The sequence below is a fragment of the Papilio xuthus genome, unplaced genomic scaffold, assembly GCF_000836235.2.
Source record: "Papilio xuthus unplaced genomic scaffold, Pxut_1.1 DF826933.1, whole genome shotgun sequence".
NCBI lineage: Eukaryota > Metazoa > Arthropoda > Insecta > Lepidoptera > Papilionidae > Papilio > Papilio xuthus.
This window is the reverse complement of record NW_013531716.1, coordinates 4,076,897-4,097,106: the sequence shown is the minus strand read 5'-3', so window position 1 is coordinate 4,097,106 and position 20,210 is coordinate 4,076,897. Positions and strand designations below refer to the sequence as shown.

Below are 20,210 nucleotides of genomic sequence, written 5' to 3'. Positions count from 1 at the left end.
TATTTTATATCTCTAGCCTCAGTTGGCACAGACATCTGAATAATGATAAAAAGAGAATTAACCTGACTCAAAAATAGTTGTTCCCGATAGATGAGTGTTATTTTGAATGAATAGTTCCGCATACCTACGCATCGCCTACATAACATTCATGCCAATTCTAAATAGAGCCGTTCACGCCGCTCCGACGGTCCGTGACCGCCACACTATCACACCTTTGTTGTGTAACCTTCTTATGTGTCGACAAAACAAAAAAGTTATATTCTCACGACTTTTTAAACAACTGGGTTAAAAAGATTTACACTTAGCTCTTAGAAATATAACAAAAGATTTAATTGATTTAATTAGCGTGATTGTTATGAATCCACTGCCAACTTAATTTCTCATACTGAAAGTACAAATGAAAAGGCAACTATTTTAGTGAAATAGATGTAAGACATGAATTTGACGTTACATGTAGCTTGGTAGATTAATTCCCCGAGTTCTTCTGGCCTTGTCGTCAGCTCAGTATTTGTATCGAGGCCGGGACAAATAAATTCATCCTTATTAGCCGGCCACGTGGAAGCTAGTCTGTCGCCCGCCCGCCGCCGCAATTGAATATGATGGATGGCACCATTGTAACTGCGTGTTGAGAGATTGATGATCTAATAATATAGAAAGCACGTCTCCCCCACGCTCGCTTTCTAAGCTCAATCGACGAGAAACTATGAATTCGTGATCTGTTTTCTCGTTCGATAATGTTCTTCTTTACAAAAAACTAAATAATTACAGGCAAATTGACAGTTCATATTACACACTTACACAAAGATATAGTCAACAAACGTCCATTATGTTCGTTTAATCACTAAACTACAAATAAACGCCTACGGTATAAGCACGGTCAACTTGTGAAATTAAAAATATATAAGTGAAACTCGTGAATGCAATAGATTGTACATAAAACAACCACAAACTACGACATCGAACAAGATCATGCATTTAACGCGTCACCTGTAAAGGAAGAAATAACCGGCTGTATTAATTGCATGGCCAGTAGTCGAACTGGCCCGGGCGTGTGCTCAGAGAACGACCGCTTCAATAAACTAACGTCAACGTTCGATTCGTTATACGTCGCCATTAAAAATTTAAATTAGCGAAAGTTTATGCACCGCTCCATTGTGTCCCTGTTCCACATTCGAGCACGTAATTGTTAATGTTAATTTAGATCGATACTCGTATATCTCCGACATCGCTTAAAATAAAAAAGCGCAATTCTGAAACTGGTTTTTTTATTATATCATAGTTAATTAAACCGGTCGGATCGCAATAAAACGTCGAGCTGTTTATAGTTTGCTTTTTATTCTACAAACAAGTTTCGGAATAATTTTATTTTAATTCGATCGAGGTTATCGACTGACATTTTGGGAATAATAAAAGCTTACGACGATTAAAGACTCGTATAAAAACGGACTATTTTCGTGTTCCAGTGTGTCCGTTAAGCATTTAAATATCAGCAAAACCTTCGAGTTTTACGGATGTAGATATTAATGCATATTGTAATAGAAATTGAATACTCGATAAACAAGCACCACTCAAAAAGTCCTGACGTGTGTCGCACGACGATATTTTAAATAAAATAACAAGAGTTATCTTACAACCGAGAACATTTAATGGAACTCGGTCATCTGATCTGACACTAAGCAATATCGGTGGCACAACATTCACATTATCGTACCTCGACGAGACCTTACGGTTCATGTCAGTCATCGTTTATTTTCGTTTGTCATTATTATAATGTAAACATTTACGAAGACAGACTACAAATAAATCAGAAATAAGTAAATGTAAACATAATTATCGTGTATAATTTATCCTTATTTACTTATGATTGTAATTAATTATTCCAGCATATTGCGCCGTGGTCTGGTAAACAATTTAATTCCTTTCATTGGATAACATAATTTAAGAGTATTTATTTTGTTTTTAAACGTTTAAAACTTGTTATATTCAGTGACCTATTACACCATAATATAATAATTATTGCAAATTTCTATACAGATAGAAAATTAAACACCTTTCTTCTTAATCAGGTAAGAATTTTTCTATTAATAGTTATGGCTGTTGTGTTACAATTAAAAATAACATTGATATTATTAAAGAACATATGAAAATATTTAAACCGGCGTAGGAAAATGAAACAGTTCCAACAAAGAGACTTACAGAGACTATTGTTTCTCTTATCAATTCAATAATGTTTTACAATATTTATGCATGCTTCACTGATACAGAATGAATGGACGATACAAAGAATTAGTTATCCTAATTCTCTCACAATACGTCTAATAATATTCATTCTGTCATTCTTAAATCATAATCAGACGTTTATACGACATCCGTTTATAAAATTATTCGAAAATGACAAAAGGAGTAATTCAAATGTAAAGGTTTCATGGTTATCATATTAATTGTCGTTTATGATGCGTTTTTGTTTTTATGTTGATACTCTAAGCTAATTAATTCAAGACTTGAAAAAAAAAGTCGCTTAACCAAACCCATATTATGACTTTAAGTTATTTAATACTTAAAAGTAGAAAATAAATTAAAACTCCAAAGGAATAAACTTTTCTTGTAAACTTATAAACGCAAGGACGTAGTAATACAACTAGATTTTACTTTTCTTGATAATATTTTACGCAAAGTGTATTAAAGAAAGGAAGGCAAAGTTTCCTCCGTCTTATTATTAGAATCGACTGGGGAAGAAGCATTAAAAGTTTGGCATTTCTTTACAGAAGTTTGTTAGGAAAGTCCGCGGGGCGGTTGCGAGCAATATCTGACTAAACTGCGAACGCCGAGATTTATATCCGATTACAGCCACTCTGACGGCTGCCTGAAATATTTCACTCTTCAGACTTTGCTTAACATTCCCTTTGATGTCTTATTTACGAGAAATGTTTGATTTATTGTTACAATTAAATTAATTGTATTACTTTGACTTTAAACTGGTACAGTTGTCATTTTCGTAAAATAAAACAGAAAAAGTCAAACATCTACTTAAGAAGACAGGATATCAAAAAATAAATCATAGAATATTTGTTTGTTTAACATTCATTGATTAACATAAACCAAATTCCTTAATTAATAATGCCAGGTGTGTTACTGAGGAATTTATAACAAATCACGAACGAATTAAGTCGAGGTTCACTTGCTGCGATAAAATCTATTTATGCGGAGCGATCGTATCGTAACAAGATCTGATTTCATTGAAACAACTCCGAAACACCTGGAGGCATATTCCTCTCAGTAACATTAAAAAACTATCGATTTTTGTACACATATTTCGGCAATTAAACTCACTTTAAAATAGAATCCGTTACTCACCGGATTATTAAATATAATGCCATGATTGTTGAATTGTTAAAATGATCGTCTACGAAACAATAGAAATATGTTGATCTTACTCATGAACTTAGATGTAAATGTTAAAGAAGGTATTCATAATAATTTTCCAAACATCATTCTTCTCACTGACGTTCGGTCAAAACTATTTGTATTTTATACAAGTCAAATGATCATTGACCATTTATCATAAAAGTAATAATGTCTATTTTGAATCACAATTATAAAACAAAAAACAATAGACGAATGATGCTACAATAAAAAGAAATAAAGTTGAAGGTCAATCATTATTTGTTACAATACTTAAACGCAATAATTAACAATATTAGAATGATATTTTCCATTTTATGCACAATGACTATCAATGTTAAATAAAATGTTTTAAATACAAATGCAAACTTTATATAAAAAAAAACATGTAGAAAATGTATTAATTTTTTCCTCAACACTACATACTGCATTTATTGTTACAATTCGGTTTTATTTTTGTTTCATCTTATTTATGGTTATTGAAGCTAACAAAACAACTTGTTGTTAACTTTGTCGTGTTCGTATTAAATTGTAAGAATATCCGATACAACTACCTGACACAGTAATCTAGATAAAATGTTAACATTTAGCAGGCCATTAGCAACATATACGAAAACGGCAAGACCGGTCGTCGAGCACCGTGCAAACTTGAAGTATTCGGGTCAAACCCGTATTGGCGACAGCCCTAGCATTGCAATGCAACCAGTACTGGTTGTTCTCCGAAATGTATCAAAAAATCGTGGTTCACTCCAAACCTTAACGGTAATTTCCAAATACCCTTAATTGTAATTTCGATTTATTTAAGTCTAACACTTTGCTTAAAAATTAATTCTGTATATTTAAAATCGATTGTAGCAACTACTAATATAAGTCTTTATAAACAAAAAATAAGCATAATCTGTGCAATCAATATCAAGTAACGATCAAGACATTGACATGTAACTCGGATAAATGTCGATTACGATGACATTATCATTAATATCTTGTATACTACAAGTACGCTAACGTAATATTTATACATTAATAATATCAAAGCGGATACAAACAGGACATAACCTATAAATACCTCAGAGTAATAATCTTAACGAGAATAAAACAAAACTCAAGGACAACGGAACAATATAAACCGTGTGCGCTTTAGAGGAATTTTCAATGGCAATTAACAAAACTCTCCGGTTCCATAACAGGAAACGCTTCGATCCTTCATAGTTATTTTTACAATGGCAGGAAATTGGCGCAACGCTATTATAATGGCTGGTCACGCGCGGTATATGAATCATTTGAGTTATACACGCCTTGATTACATTGAACTTATACAATCCTCAGACTGTTTGTAATACAATGAGTTACAATATACAATAATATTATATTTTATATTCGGGCAATATCTATCATCTTTTTCAATTCGATGAGTGCTGTGTACACGATGATACCATGACATTAGAGATATCAAATATAGAACGGTGTTCTGCTAAATTTATCTTCAAGCAGTGAGGCTCCTCAAAGGTTAAGGATAGCAATAAGAAGTTTTAGTTTGGTGTGTAGCGCAGACACTTTACCCAGAATTTAAAACAACTCTCTGTGATGAAAAATATTTGACGCTTGGTAAAATTAATCAAAATCACAACATCCTTAATGCAATTGATTTATAACAACGTAACGTACAGCATTCAGAGTGTCAGGTAAATTTATGCATTACCTAGTTATTTGAAACACGTGTTAAACTAATGAGTATCATTTGTATGCACTGCGTTCTAATATAAATGTATCTATGCCAACATAAAATCACTACGAAGAGTGATCTCATCGCATTAGGTTTAGTATAAATCTAGTTAAAACGCGAGTTCATTTGTTTCAATTTAACAAATTTAAACTAATGCTAAAACTAAACACGGAAAATTATTTGTACAGAAAATGGAATCTTCCGATTCGAATACTAAAAGGTATTTAAATATTTATTGCTAAAATTTATGCTAACTTTATGGCCCCTACACGTATAGCCGTGTTAGAAAAAAGGAAACGTAGGTTTTGTGGTAATTTTATGAAAGAAAAATCTTAAATTACTAAAATTTATAAATAATTCGTTGTAAATGAACAAAGTAGATGAACAAAAGTTGACTTTAAAATGATTAAATACAGTAGGAACAAAAGAAATGCATTTCGTGACACGTAACATATATGAATACGTGTACAAATGCAATCACGATCACCGCTCCGGCCGTGTCCCACGCCCCGCTGACCTTGTCTTTAAATTTATTGCAAAAAAAAAACATTCTTTTTACCCTCTTATTAAATTTATGCTTCACATTTTTTTCCATATATTCGCTAAACCTGAACGCCGTACATAAACATCGATCACACGACGTATCAAAGCCTCTATCCCTCGAACTAACTAATGTTTACATTTTTTATTTCACTCGACAAAAAAGCAGGTACCTACGACCCGTATTTATGACGAAGAATGCTCGTTTCTAAAGAATTAAGGGCGTTTTTTTTGTTCCATGGCAAAAACCGGCGCTTTCTGCCCGAAACGCTTTGTGAGTTGTAATTATAAGGAATAACTTTGGGGATCTCTTTTGTTGAGAAGGGGGAAGTTTTTTTTATAAACGGGGAACGACCGCGGCAGGTGGCATGTAAGCTTACGGCTGATAAATAAATTATTGCAAAAAAATTCAACAAAGACGCCAGACCTTTTTCCAATGTCAGATAGAGGTCGTTGGAATATTGCGATAGACTATGATAAAGTTACGCAATCTTAATAAATTTATTATTTTTATACATCGTCTCACAGATGTTAAAGGAAATTTTTATCATTTAAGTAGAATGTTTTTATTATGCTGTCTACAATATCCAGTGTTGACCTTCAACAGTCCGGTTCAGCCGATATTAAAAACCCGATCAATAAAAGGTTAAATATCCACTTCAGCATCGTTTAGTTAAATGTTAATAGAACTCTACTTTGTGTTTTCTTTGTCATGTTTTTAACTTTGTACTTAAGTGTAATTTTATACTGTGAACAATTTTATTTAACAAATATTAATATAGAAACATACCTAGAGATGAATTATTAATTTACTTACAGCTCTTAAAAGGAAATAAAATTTGAAAAAAAAGCATTTTGAATACTCCAAATGCACGAGCTAAAATGTTATGCTCCATTTGGCAAAATGACATAAAGACAACATAAATTGTAAAAGCAACTTTCTTACTGCATGGAATAAAGAAATATCATAGATCCGATTCCCCCGAGCGTATACGGGACAGTCGTAGATGTATCACAAGCAATAAAGTTCAAGCCCCATCTTTGTATTCATCCGGTTTAAGCATTAATATAATGAAGCCACAGCCGCGGCACATCACGTCTCGGTCATGTCCGCGTGCGCCAAAAGGAATGCTCACTATTATTATTACGTTGAAAAAAAGAACACTGACACTAAACTTTTTTGTACGGCATCCAGGTAGCGCAACAAAAACAGCGGACAAACCGGTCTACGTAAAAAACGAGTCTTTGTAAGAGCGAAGCATAAATCATGCGGACTCACGACCGCAACTAGTCTCATGTGTATTTCCATCCACTACGATCTACGACTAATGAGCGTTCAATCAAGGTCAGCTTCGGTATTCTCCTAGTTTGTACCGACTCTTATCTTTTTAAATATATTTAACTAGAACGTACTACGCATTTCGATGTTAACGAAAAAGGAATGAGAGAGAGTGCTATGAGAAAAGGAATCTATTAGGTGGCGAAAAAGAAAGATGTGAATTACTAACACTTCTTAAGCCGGGAACACTAAGAGGTAATAATGAAGGCGGCAATAAGCAGCGTCTATTGTTTAAAGCTGAAAAACAAACATTTCTCATTAGAGGAGTGGCGCGAACCGACGCTATTGTTCTGCGAGAGGACATAACGGACCGTGTCGAGGATTTACTGCGTCAACGTTTCAGAACTCGTGCGACGACCTTTGGAATTTCTAGCTACGTATTTTCTTTATTTTAATTCGACAATTTAAGAGCCAGCCGGTAGGTATTGCGGTTAAGTTATGGTCATGTGCCCCTGCCGCAAAAAAGTATTCCAATAATTTTACGCAATTAAATGAAAAAGGTAAATTAGTATAATTTTATTTTTTGTGCTGTTGTGCAGTTGAAAGTTTAGATAACTTTATGTTTGCTTCATAACTGTTACTACTTTTAAGTAATCAATTTGCAGAATTTTATCTATCTAGTCCTTTATGACAATCATTGGCTTGGTTTTAAACCAAACTGTACTGTTTTATTGAAAATCATCGCGTAATACAAATATAACATAATCGAAAATTATTGTCACACTTATCCAGTGCCCAAATTAATGAGTTTGCAGTATGAGAGACAATCTACTTTCTAATTATATATGATTTTACACATTTCTATATGTCTTGTCTTCCTTTACTTTTATAGTCAGATAATATAATATATGACATATTCTAAGTCCTAAACCTACTTGAAATACGTTTTTGCTCCTCATACAGAAATGAGGCCATGTGATTATGGAGTATCAAACATGTTTTTAAATGAAATAATCTATCCGGCGGACAGTAGTACAGATAGATTGTAGTCGTGTGAGTTCAACGGCCGACGGACCTCGGACCAATTCGCGACATGAGATTGAATAATAAGTTGATTGCGACGGCTCAAGGCCGGCGGCCATGTTGCGCGTCGTGCGGCCGCCATTTTGAACACAGTGCACTACTCGCTATCAGCGGCTCATAGTAATATTTTAGCACCCCATTTTTCATATAATAATTTCAATTCAAGGCATCTCTGTAAGGTCAGATTCACTGTCGTTTTAGTTGTAAACCCATTTGCATGAATCAACTTTGCGAAATTGTAAGCATTGGTTTTTTGTGGCTATAGGAATCACATAATTAATGGTTAGTGGTTGCCAATAATGTATATGTTTGTATACGGCAGAAAAAACGTATTAACAATAAAATATCCACATGCGTAATAAAAACATTTATTATATTTTTATTATACTCAACCGCAAAAGCTGAATCAAGCCAGTTACAAATGTACGAGTGTTCGTAAATTTATTGTATAACTGTTAACATAATATACGTTATGTTTATGGCGAGTCATGACTAAAACACCGATAAAAATACGAATAGAAAATGAAGCAGATTAGCTTTAAATAAAACTTTATTGTATTTATGATCGACTGTAAGTTACGGAAGATCTTCTAAAGAAATAATTGAGATAAATTTAATCCATGTCACATTTCGGGATCATTAAGACGAAGCAAAACAAATTACACTATCTTATTTGTCTATACTCACAAAGATGAGAAATCTTTCTAAATTGTATTCAAATAATGTTATTGTTAAACTTTTTAACTCCATTTTAAAACATTTATCGCAACAATTATTGTGAGAATGGTATGGAATTAAGGTCTTATGTAATTTACAATCACGAATCCGTGACAAAGGACAGTTGGAATATATGAAAATAAAATCAGTACAAATACAGAGAGCGCTATATGTGTTATTTAGTAGCGCACAAAAGGCCACGAGTGTCAATCAGCGACGATCAATTTAATGCGCTCGCGTACTCCGCCATTACGTAATGCTCTCCGCCATATTGGAATAGTCCATATGCTTCGCGTCCCATCAAGACAGTAATTGACCTTAAAAAGACGTCCAATAACATTGCAATAAACAATTATATCTAAACGGTTATGTATTGGCAATTCCTTCAACCCATTACTAAAGAAGTATAAAATATTTCAACGATAAAATAGAATCTTTACAAAAATATGTTTGTGATCCTGTGACTCGATTACACTAGAAAAGAAATCGTTAACTTCCAGATTTTAGATTCATAACTAAATGAATACAATTGTAATATGGTGAATTTTGTTTGGAAAGTAACCTCGGTTAGTAATAGCTAATGATAAATTTGAAACTGGTTTTTAACCGGTTGACGACATATCAGCAAATAAATAGTTTCGGTTACAGGCGAGAGTAACCATACTAGTGCCGTAATTGTGTGAAGAATGCATTTGCGGCATGGTGTGAAAAGTGCCCGGATCGTGACGCTAGCGACTCCAATACAGCAGCTGTTAGCACATTCAGTGGACACAATACAAATAAAGGAGTCTACTGTCAAAACATTAACGCTGTTTTACGTCATCAAGAATAGGTCGTGGAATATTTTTCAAATGTATTCATTATTTAAATTGATTGAAATATATAAAATGTTAATAATTTTCTCTATTTTGGTGTGGATAATTTTTTTTAAAAATCGAACAAGTCCCAAGGTTATAAGTGTTAAATTTGTTGGAGACTTAATAAAATTGTGTAAATAAGAAAGATAAAACTTGGTTGTGAACCAAAGCTATACAATATCTACTTAAGGATTTTTTGTTCAATGTTTTATAGCTTTTTTGGTCTTTAAGGAATTAGTTACACAAGGTTTCCAAATAACTTGGTAAAGTTTATGATTCTTCTCGAAATATAGTATAAAACACAGAATGGAAAATTAAAAAAATCAAGAAAATAAAGGTTCCTATCTTCGTTTATTTACAACAGAAGTGTTCAAAATGGAAGCGTACTCTCCTCAATATAAATTATACATCGAGCTCTCGCCGCCTGTTTAATAAATTTGTAACGAGGGCATGATAAGACAGATACAAAGAGGCTGTTATGAACCAAAGCAAAGATTGGTACCGCAGCGTGCGACAGAGATGGAACACAAGTGCTCAGAGTAACGGTAAAGTGGGGTGAAAGTACCCACTAGCATTTCAACTAAACATTCACTTCCTCGAAATTATTCTGTCGCTTATCAAAATTTAAAAAATTATTGGAATTAATTTAACGATCAAAATATAGGAATTTGCAAATTATATTAAAGATTCAATTAAAATATTACGTAATATAAATATGATTAGATAACAGTATATTTAATAACTTATGGAAATCAAGAAAGCAATATTTAATGGATCTTTAGAATAATTTAAACGATAAGTTGACAGTTGAGTGGGAGGGAAATAGATTACACATTTTACCCAGAAAATACCTTTAAAGCGAACCGAAGTCGAATATAAGATTCTAAACAAAAATATTTTAGCTTTTGTCGTTTATTCTCCTCCATACATTCAGTATCTACAAGATACGTCGCGCCATCAAAATATATTATGCAAATCGTTGTTTATGTAGCCGGTTCGAGGACGGAAACGGTATCGACATTCATTTGCAATTCTGCTTACAATTCTATATAAAAACAGAGGCAGGGCTATGAATAAATAAATAGTGTAAGAATTGAGAGTTTGTCGGATTCGCGTCGCGTTCACGGCCGCGTTCCCAGCAGGCCATTGTTCTTTGCGTAACCGACTGTGTGACGAGACTGACATGAAACAGCCGACACGTTTAGACCGACACGCTGCAGCAGACATGACGTGATGTACAAGATGTGGCCGATGCGATTCATTACTAGCGCGCAGGTGGCCGGCTCGCGTGTCGTGGTGTCGATTTCTTTTAGCTCCATTGTTGTAATCTGATCGGCTAATCTATGCAAGCACCGATCAACCTTGTTTTATACGTTGCTTATTGTAATTGCTTGAATCTAATCTGTATATCAACGACAAATTAGAATAAAGGTGACTTAAATTGTTAGAGTCGGTCGTGTGGTCACTTTTCATAAATCTTTACTTATCATATAAAGCAAAGTATATAAAATTGAATAAATAAAGTGGTAAATATTGTTAATTCATGCGTCATTACAATTTATACGTTTTATAATGAATATGCAGTAGCGTTTGTTTGAGTATACCATCTAATTAGAGGTTTGATGATTCAGTAGTAAGTCAACGACCTTGATACGACCGGATACGACCGCATCAAGATGTGTACATTTCATCATGCGAGGTTCCGCTCATACGATCCTTAATAAAAACAAAGCTGAGTTTAATTGAAATATAGCGCTCGAGAATTCGACATATCCTCTCTCGTGTCTTGTTAAATTACATTGATTTCAAGTATATAAATTCAACCGTTCTCAGAACGCAATCAAAAATATCATCAAACTATCTAAATATTATGCATCTTTATCGCATTTAGACAATGATTTATTTACATTGTGCTGAGAGTTTTAAAAGTCTTTGATATTGCTTTCATACGAAAATAATTTATGTAAATATCTCGTGATATTCCTCTCGAGTTATGTAAATATTAACTATTTCGTAGTCCTTAAACTTTTAGAACGGTATCCTAATTATCTAAGAGCAAATAATTTGTCTCTCGTTTCTATTATTTTGGCGGTACTTCAAGTCGTCCTCATTACGAGGTCAGGTGGACAATAAAGCTAACATTGGGGCGCCAGTTGACAGCGCATTCCAGCACGCTTCCGCGAAGCCACCCCGCAAAACGTGAGTTTGTGTTGATCGCGTTCACCCCCCAGTCTAAACACACCCCGGCCCTGACGCGCCACCTCACGCCACCCCGGGCACCCCCGGGGGTGAAAGTCGACGCCGTCGGCATGCAAATCTAATATTGTTACTTTATTCTGACTTTACAAGGGCAGTGGGAGGATTTTAGTTTGATAATGTGCATATTAAATAAACGCAACGGAGATTTATGTTTATTGTAATTAAAGCGTATAAACAACGGCATTGTGTTGTTATATTACACTATTATTTATGTTGAGATTTTATTTTTAACATATTGTGACATGTTTGCGTTTTAAATTAACATCCATATTAGGTTATCTATAGAAAGAGAATTGACCAGATATACCTCGTATAGAAATTGTAGACCTAGCGATTTGGTCTTTACGTTATTAGAACAAAATAGTAAAAATGAACCTCTAAATGAAATATTCTCGTGTTATTTTTTGTACCAATTAAAAATTCAATTCAAGATAAAGCAAGACTGAAAGAAAATTACGTTTTAATTACGAAAATTTCATTAATTTCTTTCTAATTTACGGCAACAGTCGCAGGCTGAGTTTTGAATACATTAATATAAATGCAGAGTTATAAAATGCTAGATATGGCGGTCTTGGTGCCGGTGAATTTAACGGCAAATATGTAAAGTTATGCTAACAGTGTGATGTGACGTGCATACACTTATTTGTCGTACGACGCGTTTAGAATGCAGAGAGCTTCGTTAACTAATGATAACATCTGTGAAATAGTAATTTTGCTATTTCATCCCTCAAACTGCACAATTAATTATAAGTAATACATAAATTACATTTTGTATGTATTTATTTATGAACCAAAAAGTTATTTATATCTGAATTAAATAAAAAATAATTTTAATTTTTTTTAATATAATTGTAACATGCCTTGTAAACAAGACTGACTGTACAATGTAAGTACAGACTTAAAGAATTTCTAAAGGTATTATAACTTATATGTTTTGAGTACTACTTAACTATGAAGATTATTTACTGCGTTGTAGCCTACTTTGTATAATTTTCTTTAGTTTACTAAGTAATGAAGCAAATATTGACAACAAAGGTTGATGTTATTAAGTAAATAAGGAAATACTACTGTAAACTTGTGTATAGTTTTAACGTTTACTATTCATGGTTATATTAACCTTAAGCATATAATTATCAATCGTGACATACTGACAAGGACTTATATCGTATATTCACGATATTAGCTACTATTCTTTAACAATTTTAACCGCCAAGGTAACACGTAGTGTTCTTATTTAGTAATATTTATTTGAACCCTACTTTGGGTTCTAAGATCGGAATATTTTCATTGCTTCACCATTCGTATTCTCATATTTATTTATTAATTTTTATGTAAATGTTATAATTAGTATTAGATTTTAATTGTACCGGATACAAAAAACTGTATTTATATTGAAACCATTTAAAAGTGTATTGTTTTGTAGTTATTTCCGAAACTTAACTTCGCAGAAGTCCAATATCTAAATTCCGTTCAACTAACAACAAAAGACTGTACCCTGCGCTTTCTTTGTTACGGAACATAGTAAAACTGTAATACCCAACTTAACACGGATAAGCCTTGTCAAGGTAACTTGGGTAATTACATTGTACTTTACAATATAAAATGTTAAAATACAAGATTACAAACAAGGCAATACAAGGTTTTTTATTCAAATTGACTTTAGCGCTCCCATATATTTGTAACAAGTATTTGGTAATCATAATCACGAAAGTATTTTAATATAATCGGATTTTATATTTTAGAATTTAACGTTGCTCATTAATATTATAAAGGTCACTTATCAAGGCGAGACCGGTCTGAACATAAAGCTATTAGAAAGCAAAAAAATTGCTACAACCCGCATGGAAATTATGCTAATATAAAGTTTTTATAATGTTAACATTCCGGTCACATGATTGCGAAATAAAGAGAAATTAATTAAACAGCTCTCACAATAAAAATAAACAATTGACGTAACTTCGTGTAGATATTAACTAACTGGTAAAGGTTAAAAGAATCATTTGTAATAAAGCTATCTTCCCGTCTTAATCTACTCTCTCCTAAACAAATTTCTAATAAATACAAGATTATCGATGTAAATAAAAATCGAAAAAGTAAACATATCAATTCAAAAGATTATTCATATTTATTGTAACGTAGAAATCATATTATAAGGCATCAGGGGAGTGGGTCTCAACCAAATCCTGACTGTACGCTGTCATGTGCAGCACACACAAAATAAAAATGTATTTTCGCGTCTTTTATCAACGACATAATATTTCAGTCGGCGAAAAACTCTGCCTTTACAAAAAGAATATTCCAATTTCCGTTCAACTTCCTGTTACCAAGTTTTGAATAACGCCATTATAGATTCTTATTAGAATATTTTAATATCAATAAAAAAGAGGCGTTGCCTTACTTAATTTCGTAGGTAAATCAGTTTCATTGTACGATACTAATAAGTGAATCTTATTTGATGATTTGATGATTACAATTTTTACATAACAGAATGTCCGATTTACACAAGATAATTTTAAATGCTACATAAAACAATATTATTATACATTTATACTCTAACAACTTTCAAGGTTATTTAAAAAAGAAACATTGGATTCCAATTGGACGCCATCCATCTTGACTGCAGTTAGAAGTCAAATCGAAAGAAAACACGCTCACATTTATAACAACAACGTCGAGCAGACATGTGAGAAGTAATTTTTACAGCAAAAAAAAGTAGAAAAACTAAATTATCGGGAAAGTTCACTTTTTTCATCGAAAAACTTTATTCATGTAATTTTATCAAAGATAAAGAGAGACATTAAAATACAAACATTGTTCTAATACATTACCTTGCAGAAAGAATTATACTGAGCGGTCTGTTTACGGATGCAGTGTTGGCCAGATGCCAGCTATAGCTTTAGAGATGCTAAAATAGATGAGTTTGGCTTAAATTAGACGAGACGTGTACGTGTAAATAAAACAATTGAGATAATAGCCAATACCGCATTGAGGTAGTACTGAGAAAAAAGTTCAACACCATTTCAAATTTCTGTATTACAATTTTCGTACGAAAAGTTATGCAAGTTACCGATAGACTGCTATTACTTTAACCAAAGTGTCACTACGTTGAAGCAACGTTGTTATACTGCCCTATGAGCAATCTTTCTACTACAATACATATCAAAAATTCATGTCTAAGCCTAAATGCATCAAAACTTTTATTTATACAAGACATAAAATATTTATATAACTTTCCAATACGTAGGAAACTATTAAACGGTTATCCCATCCACTAGCAGAGTAAGTAAAGAAACAATGAATGCATGTGAATGGCCTCAGCCACTCCTAAAAAGGCAGTGGCTCGGGCGAATCTATGGGGGCTTTTGTGACGGTCCAGTTACGTGTTCTCTATGTTGAGGAACGCAGACAAGATTACTAACAGAAGGATGACGATAGAGCAGAATTATTCAAGTTATTCAGTGACGTTTTGAGAATATTATATTACTACGAATTGTATTGTTTAGAGCCGCTTGTTTAAATCCGTCAGAGAATTATTACATCCCACACAAACTTAGCTTTTGTCTCCCCGTAAGCTATCACTGCCGAGACAGCTCTACAAAAACTAATTGTTGTCTTTTTGATTATCATTGAAAAAAACAGAGATAGCAGCAGTGGAAACTCACAATACGACTGAATGAACTTACCAGTTTGTTGCTGTGGTGGAGGTTCAACCGAAGCGATCTGTCCGTTGCTTCTGACTGCCGCTTGTTTCTTTCTCCCTCCAGTCGTTGCCGGACTCTTGTTGTTTTCTCTCTCAATCCTCTGTTAAAAACAAAAATATTTAAAATTCAATAGGTATTTCAGTAAAGGAGTAAGCAGTTAATAAAAAATTGATTGTTATGTCCACATTGGTTTAACAGTTGTTAGTCGGTTTTATGACAATGTTTTGACGACAAATTCATTTCAACGACAATCACAAATGAGTTCATTTAATGTAGGTACAACGGTGTGCGTTTTAATATCCTCAAACATCTTTAAAATGAAATCATTCGTCTGTAAAAACGTAATCCACTTATTTCGGCTGACTGTGGACGTTAAGAGTACAAATTTCGTTGAGTCACGACTCAGGGCGTCTACTGCTGAGTCACCGTTTGGCCGACGATAGCATTCCTATAACCGAGCAATCGTTCGAGCGCTGACTTGCTATAATGATCTGCCACTATGAGTACCGTTGTACCACTGATTAATATATGATAATGGTTAAGTAACAATATAAAAGACTTTTAATTACTTTACAAAACAGCTTTCACATCTTAATAATAAGAATGTGTAAGTCCGAAAATAGTATGAGGTAAAACGTATCATTATTTTTTTCTGTCAAATGAAACCTTTTCCTTTGAGGTAATAATAACTTAATTAATCCTTTAACGATTAAAAGCAGTCAAACAGCTGACCCAAGGTTGTTATCGATAAAAATTCTGCAAAAACATGAAAGAAACTAGGGTGAGTTATTGGCGAGGGTGACCGACACAAAACGTTAAGCGCTCGTGAAAAATGATGCAGTTGTGTGTGTTCGGCTGCGGGGGTTGGGGATTAGGGTGGGATGGTGGCTCACGTGTTCAGTGGGCTGGGGTGAGCGGACGTCGCAGTTGACTGTTTATGTGCAAAGATACTACGCTTTGACAGCGCGCTGCGTCATCGGGAAATTGACAAACAACCAGTTTACGTGGTTCAGGAAAGTAATTTAAAAATTACTTTGACTCATAAAGCACTTTGCTTTCCGTTTCAAAGGTAACATTTACAATTTATTATGAATGCTAATTCTATCGCCGCGTGTCTAAAATATTAACTTGGTTCTTAGCATATCTTACTTAGTTTTCATCATGCAAATTACTAACAAGCTTTTAAAAATAGTTTTGACATTTAAAAGAAACCAAAGTATCGTTAAACATCAAAAGAATTTATGCAAACTCTATAAATATTTTCTGCTTCAAGAAAAATATTAAAACAGGAAGTCATAAATAAAATTTCGTAAAAAAAAATAAACGGTTACTAAATAAGTTGAGCACAAACAGAAAGTTTTGAAAAGTTAATTATAACTTTACATTTGAGCTGAAAGCAGCGAAAGCTGCAAGTTCCTTGCCACGATTGTTTGTTATTGGAAGCTGTTTGCATTGCTAGAATAGCTCTATAATTATTATTTACGATTATATTGTGTATAAGGCTCCAAGTGCTTTGTGAAAACTGAAGAGGGTTAAATAGGATAGAAAATAGACATTTGTATATGAGTAACAAGGGAAAGGTGCAAATCTAAGACCGTCGGTGCATAAAAGCTACTAATTACTAAAGCTAATGTAATTCTTGCAAAGACAAAACTAAGTGGAGTAGTTATAAAACACAAATTGGAAGCTGGTCGTAAAGTGAAAGTGAAATGTGGCATTAAGGAGAAAGTGCGTCCACACAGCACTCTTGACTGACCTACGCAATATTAAAACAAAGTAGGACACGGTTATGCTTGCAGAGAATCAAGTGGCCGTGACTGCATATCAACGTAACATCATTATTAGTTATCGGCAAACCATTTTCCCATTTCAAGAGATCTTGCATAACAATAATTGGCAATACGATTGTTCCCGTAAATGTCACCGAATGGTGATGCCAGAATAAATAGTAGTTGTACAGAATGTGTCAAAGATTTAAGAAAATACCCGGATAATTACGCACTTTTACAGTAGCTTTAATTACAAATTGGTAATATTATGTTATGATTAGTTAAGGAACTAATTGAACAAAATTGTACATATTACAATCCATATTATTACTACTAACATAGGGGTACAGAAAGAATATATTATAGATCTGCTTTTATCATTGATTTACATTGACCTATAATATATCAACCAGCCCGCAGAGCGATGCTGTCAGAACATATCAGAAATACCAGCTCTTTATCTGGGCGAACTAGTTTTTTCATGTCTACTTAAGGATAAAAGTTAACATAGAAAAACGAGTCAATCAAAGAGAAGAATTCGCCGATATTTATCAGCGTAACCTTTCAAAAGAAAGAATCAAATAACCATTTGACAAAACTGTTTCTTTTATCAGTGAAATTTAGGTTAACCTTTGTATGTTACAATAAGACATCGCGAGTCCCAACTTGATCCTTTCTCGTGTATTTTCGCTAACATAATAAATCAACTGTGTCGGATATACCGGGAAAAGCAATTTAGCAATGTTGAACAACCTGTCATAAATAACGATATTCTAGGAATATGTTTTCTCAAACGTAATATTACACAAAATATAAATTACTAGTATTGAATAATATACATTCCATAAAAGAATGTATGAATACATTCACAGCAAAACTAATTTTAAGTTTGAAAGTCGAAATGTGCAAAGAAATTAAGAGTTGCTTTGAACGTATAAAGAAGTGAATTAAGGTAAAGTAGCAGCAAAGTAACTGCAATGCAGACATCATACATCAACCACAAAGCAGTTTCATTGCCAGCAACGACATCAAAGCACGCTGACCGGCACAAACACTATCCTATTCGTGCAGTATCGCAGCCTTTGAACGGGAGCCTTTGATATGCACAATAAACCCACCGCCCGCCCTCCTGGCCCGAGGTAAATGCAAACTAAGGCTGTACATTGCTACCTGATTCTATTATACACATCTGTGTCGGACAACATCCTTAGTTATGTTTATTAAATTACCGGCTCCGAATGATATAGACGCATAATTTATATAACTGTTAAGTAGTTGTGTATTTTAATCAAATAAGCAAAAAATTGTCAAACAAATAAATAAAGCTCAATAATATATGACTTTTTTCCTAGAACTAGTAAAATATAAAACAATCAATTGACCTACTAAACTTAAAAATGCTATTTGTTAAAAATGACAATAACCCAATAATCAACATGAACGAATCTCCCGACGGACATTAAACTCGCAAATGCCTCACACCGACGCATAAATTCGTCACGAACCCCGCATTATAGGTATACAGGATGCTCGATGGCGGGTGAACGGCCCATTGAGTACACAGGGTGATTTATTTTCGTTTACCTCTAGGGTTGACGTCCGCCGCGCCTTTTAATGTAATGTGGAATATTCTACCTGCCATCGTTTCTATTGTAACAGCCATTGTTATATTCCCTTTCATCCAAAGTACGCTAAATAGAAAAATAATTGTGAATTTCGTGTACCGAATTACAATTTTATTGTAACATTCAATTTATTAAATACATATTTCAAATAAGCACGTCAATCAATAAAAACATACTTCAGTAATAAAGACTAAAAAGACCAGTTATTGATTTTTAACGGTGTTCGACAAGTACATAATGGGCATTAAAGGATTACATAATGCAGACGGTAAATTGCAAGTCATTACGCAAGCGAGCGGCTCCACGCCGCCGCTGACCTTTGCCTGCTCAGTACTTGTTTACTCTTAAATACGAAATAGATACAATCTCTTACTAGCAAACAACTCACATTCTTTACAACTTTCATTTCATTTACATAGAAGGGCAAATTTAACCAACCAATCAGTGCTATTTTATTCTACCCAAAGTTTCGTTTCCTTTATAAGCAATTTTTCCACAAGTCATAAACAGCTAAATGTTATTTGTAATTTCATATGTACGCAGTTGTGGAACTTTGAATAACCATAAAATATCATACAAACAAACCTTTATGCCGTCATTAGACTTTACAAATAAATATAATTCTCATTTCCAATAACTTGATGTCATGTCGAAAGATATCAAACATGTTTTGCAATTCCACAATAACTTTCTCAGGGTCCGGCAAAGGTAAAACGTAACCGGCTCAGGTACACGCGGCCGACATGTTCCCGGTACATTTATCTCAATCTCGAGGGCCCCAGCGAGTGCCGGAGGGCAGAGAGTGCAACACGACTCGTCGGACCGGTGCCCTCCCCTCTCTGCCCTCATACAAACCGGTATCCTAGCCCGCGCCCCAAGCTTTACTCCGTTTCTAACAAGATTGAAACTTAACTAACATACTTATCGACCGTAAAAGGCAACCGTAATTATTTTGTTCTTCATACTATAATAACTGTCAATTAAAATTCTTTGTAAATTAAAAATACTTCTACAATATAAATATCATTAGTAACAAATACGTAACATGACATCTTTGTATAAATGATTTAGACCGAGACATTAAAAAGTAAAAGCAAAGAGATTTATTTCAAAACTTCACCGACAAAAAGTTGGATGAGCTCCAAATGTACCTTATTCACGTCTCGTGCAGTCGCAATGTCTCAAAGAAACAGGTAATTAATCTACGCGAGCGCGGAGACGGAATGTGGGTCAAAATAATAAAGAAAAGATTAAC

General features: G+C 33.7%; 1 protein-coding gene across 2 annotated transcripts in view; it reads right to left on the bottom strand.

Annotated features, from left to right (window-relative positions):
* Positions 1 to 20,210, bottom strand: part of Kdm3 (Lysine demethylase 3) — a 136,607-nt gene that overhangs the window by 62,332 nt on the left and 54,065 nt on the right. For both annotated transcript variants that reach the window (XM_013317919.1, XM_013317920.1), the window contains one exon: positions 15,544 to 15,661. In XM_013317919.1, coding sequence (XP_013173373.1) covers positions 15,544 to 15,661 — 118 coding nt within the window. The remainder of the gene's footprint in view (positions 1 to 15,543; positions 15,662 to 20,210) is intronic.